At 53.0% G+C, this 8,943-nt stretch overlaps 1 protein-coding gene across 1 annotated transcript; it reads left to right on the plus strand.

Moving 5' to 3' along the window:
* The first annotated feature begins 643 nt into the window (after positions 1-643).
* EXOC3L2 (exocyst complex component 3 like 2) lies at positions 644-8,075 on the plus strand. The gene is made up of 2 exons (XM_017874279.1): positions 644-722; positions 7,400-8,075. Exon 2 carries the CDS (start codon positions 7,416-7,418, stop codon positions 8,073-8,075), a length of 660 nt encoding a protein of 219 aa, XP_017729768.1. The 5' UTR covers positions 644-722; positions 7,400-7,415.
* Positions 8,076-8,943: the final 868 nt, after the last annotated feature.

The following is an 8,943-nucleotide window of genomic DNA, read 5'->3' on the forward strand; positions in this document are numbered from 1 at the left end:
GGGTGACAGAGCGAGACTCTGTCTCAGGATAAAAAAAAAAAAAAAGCAAAATAAATTGACAAAGCAGAGTGACGCCTCTGTGAGACGGGACAGTGGAGAACAGGGGAAGAGACCATGGGGCTGGTACTGGGATGATGCAAAGGAGGGCCCCATGCACAGACCTGGGTGCAGGAGCTTCTAGACAAAGAGAACCACAGTTTCAAAGCCATGCCCAGTGCCCTCCTCCATAGGTCCCCCTCCCCAGCCCCTGGGCCCAGCAAAACTTCCCTCCTGGTCTTCAGCCCGTGGCAGGGAACTCTGGAGAGATGCTTGCCTGCCCCCAAGTTCTCATTCCAAGTCCTCGGGGCTTGCCCATGCTGGAAAGCAGCTCTGGGCTGGCGTCCAGCTTGGGGTGTCTCCCTGGGGCGCCCAGGATGGTGTTGTCACCTTGGGAGGCGTGAAGAGCATGCAGGCGTGGGCGGATTCTGGCCTGGAGTGGGGGTGAGGGTGGGGGCCCGGCTGTGGGCCTCGGCCTTCCCAGCCCAACCGCAGCCTGGCCTAAAAGGGCAGACAGATAATGAGTCCTTCCCGCCCCTGGCCCCAGAGAGGGAGGGGTTTCCTGACAGGAAATTGTCCTCCTCCGAGCACCCCCCCAACTCAGATCCAAGCTCTCAGCAGTCCTGGCTGAAGTAGCCTGGGGACAGGACAGCAGCTGGAACTGAAGGACGGGCAGGAAGACAGAGGTGAGTGTGCTGGGGACAGGGGGAAGGGGTCCCACCTCCCACTGGGAGCCCTTCTGGGAAAAGTGTTGCCCTGAATTGCACAGGACCAGAGCTGATGAGAACCTGTGCCTTGAACCCAGCAGGGGCTGGGGGGAAAGAGAGAATCTGGGGCCTGACCCCAGGGGGGTGCCGGCGAGAAGGCAGAAAGGAGATGAGAACAAGAGGAGGGTGCAGGGGAGAATTTGAGGACTCGAAGGGTCCAGAGAGGGTGCAAGGGAGCATTGGAAACCTTGGCCACCAAGGGAGAAGAGAGATGAGATGACATTGGGTCGAACGTCCTGCGAGTCTGGGTGGGAAGCCTGAGGCCAGGAAGGATCGAGTATTTGTTCCGTCCCAAGAGATGGGGTCTCGGAGATGGGAGACAGGGACCAGGTGGGGATTGAGATCAAGCAGGAGAGACCTAGATCAGGTTGGGATTGGAGATGCGGATGAGCTTGCAATGGGCTGGGCCCATGACAGGATTGTGTTTGGGGTCAAGGACTGGTTTGGGGTTGCACTGGTTGGGGTTGGGCTTGGGGACACACCATGCAGAAAGACTGTTCTCTAATGTAGACACTGAGCGTTAGAGGTGATGGATTCTGCAAACCGAGGTCAGGGCCGCTGCAGAAGGTTAGGAACTCCAGGGAAAAGGCTGGCAGTGAGGAAGAGGAGGAGGGGCTCAAAGAGGGAAGCTCTGGTGGCCAAGACATCCTGCGGGCCTGAGAGGCTGGGGGCTTGAGGGATGCCTCGGAAGTGAGTCAGGGGCTGGGCACTGGGAGGCAGACAGAGGGATGGAGGGGGCAGGATGTCAGCACCACTTTGCAGAGGCGGGTGTTGGAGCCAGGAAGGGGAAAGGCGTCGGAGCCAGTTTTGGGAAAATGTTGCAGCCAGGTTTGGGGATGCTGGATCCAGATTGGAGGCGATATTGAAGCCACGTGGGGGAAAGTCAGATGTAGTCTGGGCAAGGTTGACTTCAATTGGAGGGAAATTCAAGCCTGAAATTTTGAGAGGAAGATGGAGACAGCTATGGGGTGGAGGGGGGATGATGGAGCCATTTTGGGATAAGGCCTGTGGATGCTAGTTCAGAGGATGAAAGAGAAATCAAGGATGGCTGTGGTGGCTCATGACTGTAATCCCAGCACTTTGGGAGGCTGAGGCAGGTGGATCACTTGAGCTCAGGAGTTGGAGACCAGCCTAGGCAACAGGGCGAAACCTCATCTCTACTAAAAATACAAAAATTAGCCAGGTGTGGTGACTCACACTTGTAATCCCAGCTACTCGGGAGGTTGAGGTGGGAGGATTGCTTGAGCCTGGGAAGCAGAGGTTGCAGTGAGCCGAGACCACGCCACTGCACTCCAACCTGGGTGACAGAGTGAGACTGTCTAAAATATAAAAGAGAAGGACAGAGTGCAGTGGTTCACACCTGTAATCCCAGCACTTCGGGAGGCTGAAGCGGGTGGATCACAATGTCAGGAGTTTGAGACCAGCCTGGCCAATATGGTGAAACCTCGTCTCTACTAAAAATACAAAAATTAGCCAGGCGTGGTGGTGGGTACCTGTAATCCCAGCTACTTGGGAGCCTGAGGCAGGAGAAATCACTTGAACCTAAGAGGTGGAGGTTGCAGTGAGCTGAAATCGTGCCATTGCACTCCAGCCTGGGTGACAGAGTAAGACTCCATCTCAAAAAAATAAAATAAAATAAAAGAGAAATGAGTGTGCAAATAATGTGTGTGCATGGGGGGTATCTATTGCACACAGCCATGGGGGCTCCAGGCAAGGGGTTGTCATGGTGACTGCCTCCTGGGGGGTGGGGGCCCATGGAGACTGGAAGGAGGTCCGAGAGTATTTCTAGGAACCGGAGGGTTGAGAAGCAGCAGCTCAGGGGTTGAAATTGGGGAGGAAAGAAGGGGCCTCTCCATAATGGAAAGGGGTGCTCTTACCCACAGCCTAGGCAACCCAGGCCTTTTGCACACCACCCTCTTTCCAGGCCTCCTGTCCACCCCCACACGTCTGCATAATCCTGACCCTGTCTCAACCTGCTCAGAACCCTGTCCTGGTGACAAACAAACTACGGGTCCAGCAACAGGAGAACGAGTGAACATCTGACCCTTTATGCAATTCATACAGTGGAATATTGCATAGCACTTAAATGAACTGGAGCTGTATAGCTAGACATGGATAAATCTCACAAGTTCATAATGTGGGCAAAAAAATAAATTTTAAAGCAAGTTACAAGATACAAATAGTATGATACCATTTATAGAGAGTCTGAAACCGTGTAAAACAGTATATTATTTCTGGATACAAGTCTATGGAGCATGGGATAAAAATCTACTTGGATGGATAGACAGTACATTCATTCTGGATGCTGGATTCCTTAAGAGAAGCCTAGAGCGAGTGGGACCAGGAGAGGTGGCGAGAGGAGGCTGCACGCATTTGTAATTCATTATTATTATTTTTTTTTCTTGAGATGGAGTTTCGCTCTGTTGCCCAGGCTGGAGTGCAGTGGCACAGTCTGGGATCATTACAGCCTCTGCCTCCCAGGTTCAAGCAATTCTCCTGCCTCAGCCTCCCAAGTAACTGGGACTACAGGCACCTGCCACCACACCCAGCTAATTTTTGTGTTTTTAGTAGAGGCAGGGTTTCACCATGTTGACCAGGCTTGCCTCGAACTCCTGACCTCAAGTGATCCATCCGCCTCAGCCTCTCAAAGTACCGGGATTACAGGCGTGAGCCACTGCGCCTGGCTTATTCTTTAAAACAAAAATCAGGCCAGTTTGCAGTGGCTCACACCTATAATTCTAGCACTTTGGGAGGCCAAGGAGGGAGGATTGTTTGAGACCAGGAGCAGGAGTTCCAGACCAGCATGCACAATATAGCAAGACCTCATCTATAACAAAAAATGAAAAGATAAAATTAGCAGGGTGTCCCCGTTGCTTGGGAGGCAGAGGTGGGAGGATCGCTTGAGCCCAGGAGTTGGAGGCTGCAGTGAGCCATGATCACGCCAAGGCACTCCAGCCGGGCAACAGAGTGAGACCCTGTCTCTAAAGACAAAAGCAACAACAAAAACCTGAACCAAGAGAACAAATGTTTGTGTGAGCTGTGGCTAGGATTGTAGGCGCAGAGGTGTTTATTAAGCTTGTCTTCTGTACTTTTCTGAATGTTTGAACTATTTCATCGTTTTAAAAAGCACCCATCTGTGGCTCTGCAGGGCTCTTGGAAGAAAGTCTGTCCCTTATCAAGGAATTTAAAGCCTTGTATGGCCTGCTCCCAATGACCTCTTCCAGCTTGACTCACCCTCCTCCTCTCCACCCAAGGAATGAACTGTCTTGCCTCTTTGCTTCCTTCATTTCCTGTTTAGCACCCATTCCCTGAGTGTCTGCCCTGTGCTGGGAGCTGGGGACACAGTGGTGACTAAGACAGCCCCAGCCCTGTCCTCCTGGGGTTTGCAGTCCAGTGAGGGACACAGATCTGTCCCCAGACAGGGATGACCCAGAGCAGGCAGGGGTGAGGTGTGAGAACCCAGGGACTGTGGGAGCCTGAGGGTCAGGGAGGGCTTCCTGGAGGAGGGGGCATGGGGCTGAGTCCTGAAGTGTGAGTCCTGAAGTCCTGACTGGAGCATGGTGAAGAGGTGTCTACGTAGAAGCACCAGCAGATGCTGAAACCTGGAGGGTCCCAGGGTAAGGAGGAGGCTACGGGACAGCGCTAGTGAGGTATGCAGCTGCCAGAGCATGAAGACTGTGGTGACAGGCCTCAGCTTTGTCCCAAAGTCACTAGGGAGCCATGGAAGGCTTAAGAGATGGAGAAGAGCAGGTCTGTGTTTTTTCAAGGTCCTGAAAGGTGGACTGGAGGTGCTAAGACTAGAGGCTGGGGACCAGGGAGAAGGCCAGAGCAGGGAAGTGGGTAAGGGTTCCGCTTGGGGTAGGGGCTATGGGAAGGGAGTGAAAGGAGGGAGCGCAGACTGAAGAGAGGCTTAGGAGATGGAATGGGCAGGACTCAGGACGCTGTGAAGGCAGGGACTGGAGCTGCCCTGGCCACCGCTGTGTCCCTAACACCTGCACAGGGCTGGGCCCATGGAAAATACCTAGTAAATTTTTTTGTTTTGTTGTTTTGTTTTTTGAGACTGAGTTTTGCTCTATCTCCCAGGCTGGAATGCGGTGGCAGGATCTCAGCTCACCGCAACCTCCACCTCCTGGGTTCAAGCAATTCTCCTGCCTTGCTTTCCTGAGAGGGTGGGGTTACGGGCCCCGCCCCCCCCCCTGGTTTTTTTTTTTTTTTTTTTTTTTTTTTTTGTATTTTTAATAGAGACAGGGTTTCGCCATGTTGGCCAAGCTGATCTCGAACTCCTGACCTCAGGTGATCCGCCCACCTCCGCCTCCCAAAGTGCTGGGATTACAGGCACGGAACCACCACACCTGGCCTCAAGCCATTTTAAAAGCATACAATTAAGTGGCATTTAATGCATTCACAGTGTTGTGCAACCATCCCCTTTATCTAGTTCCAGAGTGTTTTCCTTTCCCCAAAAGGAAACCCTGCATCCATTAGCAGTCACTTCCCATTCCCCGATTATCTCCAGTCCTATAGGTAATTGTCAGTCTCCTTTCCATCTCTAAGGATTTGCCTAGAGACCTGTGAGGCGACTCGCACCTGTAATCCCAGCACTTTGGGAGGCAGAGGCAGGCAGATCCCTTGAGGCCAGGAGTTTGAGACCAGCCTGGGCAACATAGCAAGACCCTGTCTCAATAAATAAATAAATAAAGTTGGGCATGGTGGTGCACACCTGTAATCCCAGCTGCTGAGGAGGCTGAGGTATGAGGATCGTTTGAGCCCAGGAGTTTCAGGCTGCAGTGAGCTATGATGGGGCCATTGCACTCCAGCACTGGGGGACAGGCTGAGACCCAGTCTCAAAAAAAAAAAAATTTAGGCTTTGCCTATTCTAGACATTTCCCAATAAGTTTTTGCCGAAGACATGAATGAGGGAGAGATGACAAGGGTACTAATCAAATAGGAGAGATGAAGGGGATGAGGGGGTGTAGGCAGGCGCTCAGGAGTCTGTCCTGGATGTCTGGATGGATGGTGGGACCTGGGTCCCCATACCATCTCTGTCCTTGGCTGACTGTGTCATCTTGGGAGGGAGCCTTCCCCTCACTGAGCCTGTTTCTCCATGGAGTAGGAGCAAGAGTATCAACTTAAGACAGAGAATATTCCAGGCCACGAGCGGTGGCTCACGCTTGTAATCCCTGCACTTTGGGAGGCTGAAGTAGGTGGATCACCTGATGTCAGGAGTTCAAGACCAGTCTGGTCAACATGGTGAAACCACGTATCTACTAAAAATATAAAACTTAGCCTAGTGTGGTGGCACGTGCCTGTAGTCCCAGCTACTCAGGCTGAGGCAGGAGAATTGTTTGAACCTGGGAGGCAGAGGTTGCAGTGAGCCGAGATTGTGCCACTGCACTCCAGCCTGGGTGACAGAGTGAGTGAATGAGACTCCATCTCAAAAAAAAGGGAGAATATTCCAGACACGAACATTGCTCCTTAGTGACAGGGCAGGAGTAGGGTAAGGAAAGGTTCTAATGTGGATATGTAGGGAGAGCACCCAGGCGCTGGAATCAGACGGTCTGAGTGCAAATCCTGACTTTGTTGTCAAATCATCGTGGGACCTTAGGCAGGTGCCTTTGCCCTTCTGAGCCTCCATTTCCTCATCAAAATGAAGATAAAGAAAATCCCCAGCATGGCCGGGCATGGTGGTTCGTGTCTGTAATCCCAGGACTTTGGGAGGCTGAGGCAGGCGGATCACCTGAGTCCAGGAGTTTGAGACCAGCCTAGGCAACATGGCAAGATCTTCATCTCTACTAAAAATATGAAAAATTAGGGCCGGGCACGGTGGCTCAAGCCTGTAATCCCAGCACTTTGGGAGGCCGAGACAGGCGGATCACGAGGTCAGGAGATCGAGACCATCCTGGCTAACATGGTGAAACCCCGTCTCTACTAAAAAAATACAAAAAACTAGCCGGGCGAGGTGGCGGGCGCCTGTAGTCCCAGCTACTCGGGAGGCTGAGGCAGGAGAATGGCGTGAACCCGGGAGGTGGAGCTTGCAGTGAGCTGAGATCCAGTCACTGCACTCCAGCCCGGGAGACAGAGCGAGACTCCGTCTCAAAAAAAGAAAAAGAAAAAAGAAAAATTAGCCAGACGTACTGTCATGCACCTGTAATCCCAGCTCCTCAGGAGGCTGAGGTGGGAGGATTACTTAAACCCAGGAAGTGGAGGCTGCAGTGAGCTGCACTCCAGCCTGGGTGACAGAGTGAGACTCTGTCTCAAGAAATAAAACAACAAAAAAAGTCCCCACCTTGGGCTCCTGTAGTCCCAGCTACTCGGAAGCTGAGGCAGAAGAATGGCGTGAATCCAGGAGGCAGAGCTTGCAGTGAGCCAAGATCGCGCCACTGCACTCCAGCCTGGGGACAAAGCAAGACTCCGTCTCAAAAAAAAAAAAAAAAAAAAAAAAAAGTCCCCACCTTATAAGCTTGTGCAGATCCAGGGATTATTAAGTGCTCAGGCAAGTGTCTGGTACGCTCACCCCAAAGTGCTCGGTACACAGAGGCACCGTCATCCACACCACCATTGTCATCAGCATCATCCATGGTCATTATTTTTTCCCCCAGGTCCTCACCTGTCAAAATGCCTATCCTGAAGAATCTGGGAGTGTCAGACCCTAAGGTGCCCCGGGCAGGGACCTTGCCCCTGAGGTCCTCTCGGAACCCCTTTGAAGAAGTTTCAGGGCTGGAGGAAGAAGAGGCCGGGGAGCTGGGGTCCCTCCCCAATGGAACATCTTGTCGCCGCCGCGCCACCCTGGAGAAGCTTGCAGGCCTGGCCCCCTTCCGTCTGGGCTGGGCCCCGGGCCGGCGGGCAGGCAGCCCCGGGGATGGGCAGTCCCGCTCTTTCTTGGGCCGTGTGCTGGTACCAGGGATACGCAGGAGCTCAGCAGATTTTGGCCTCCTGGCCCGGCTGCATGGGACCCGAGCCCATGGCGACGAGGAGGCAGCAGGGGAGGCCGCCCGGAGACTGGCCTTCCTGAGACTCGGGCGTGGATCCAAGCCCCAGCGTGCGTCCCTGGCTGAGAGAGTGGTGCCTGCAGGCGAGGCAGCTCCAGAGCCGCCACCCAAGGTCCCAGAGCCCCCAAAGATGAAGGAGCCGTTGTCAGGTGAGTCCAGAGCCCTGACCCAGTCCTGGGAGAATTCCAGTGCCCAAGTCCATCCCCAGCCCTGGTGGTCCCAGGCTTCATACTTAAGCCCATCCCAGGTGCCACCTGTGACCCCGACCTGCAATTCACGTGTCTGACTCACATCTCCTGCCTCCATGCCAGCTCCAACCCGTTACCACGGCAGTCCTAACTCCTGTCATCAACCTTCCTCTTCAGCGCCACCTGTTAATATACGCCCACCCTCAATCTTTGCCTCCTCCACCTGCCGTCTTCAGCCCTACTCCCACGTCTAAAGCCAAGTGAATACCTGATTTTGGTCCCATCTCTCCCCCTTCCCTTTCTATCCCCAATTTCTTCAATTTCTTTATTTTATTTTATTTATTATTATTATTTTTTGAGATGGAGTCTCGCCCTGCCGCCCAGGCTGGAGTGCAGTGGTGCAACCTCGGCTCACTGCAACCTCTGCCTCCCGGGTTCAAATGATTCTCCTGCCTCAGCCTCCCGAGTAGCTGATATTACAGGCATGTGCCACCACACCCAGCTAATTTTTGTATTTTACTAGAGATGAGGTTTCACCATGTTGACCAGGCTGGTCTCGAACTCCTGACCTCAAGTGATCTGCCTGCTTCGTCCTCCCAAAATGTTGGGATTACAGGTGTGAGCCACGGCACCTGGCCAATTTCTGCTTTTTATGAGGACACCACTCATATGGGATTTGGGTCTGCGCTATGATCTCCCTTTAATTTGATTGCCTCTGTAAAGACCCTATTTCCAAATCAGGTGACATTCTGATGTACCGGGGTGAAGACTTCACATATCTTTTTTTTCTGGGGGGACATAATTCAATCCCCAACACCACCCCATCTTCATCCTCAGTACCCATTCCTACTCCAAGCCCCAGTGTCTTCATCAATGCCTTTTCTGTTCTCACCCCACACTTATTCCAAGCCCACCATCAGTCTCTATCTGAGACACATCCATATGCTTCTCGTACAGCTCATCCTT

Source organism: Rhinopithecus bieti, unplaced genomic scaffold, assembly GCF_001698545.2.
Source record: "Rhinopithecus bieti isolate Rb0 unplaced genomic scaffold, ASM169854v2 scaffold_7888, whole genome shotgun sequence".
NCBI lineage: Eukaryota > Metazoa > Chordata > Mammalia > Primates > Cercopithecidae > Rhinopithecus > Rhinopithecus bieti.

Bases quoted from the DNA above. Each gene is read 5' to 3' on its own strand.
- EXOC3L2 (XM_017874279.1), top strand. From the start codon at position 7,416: ATGCCTATCCTGAAGAATCTGGGAGTGTCAGACCCTAAGGTGCCCCGG.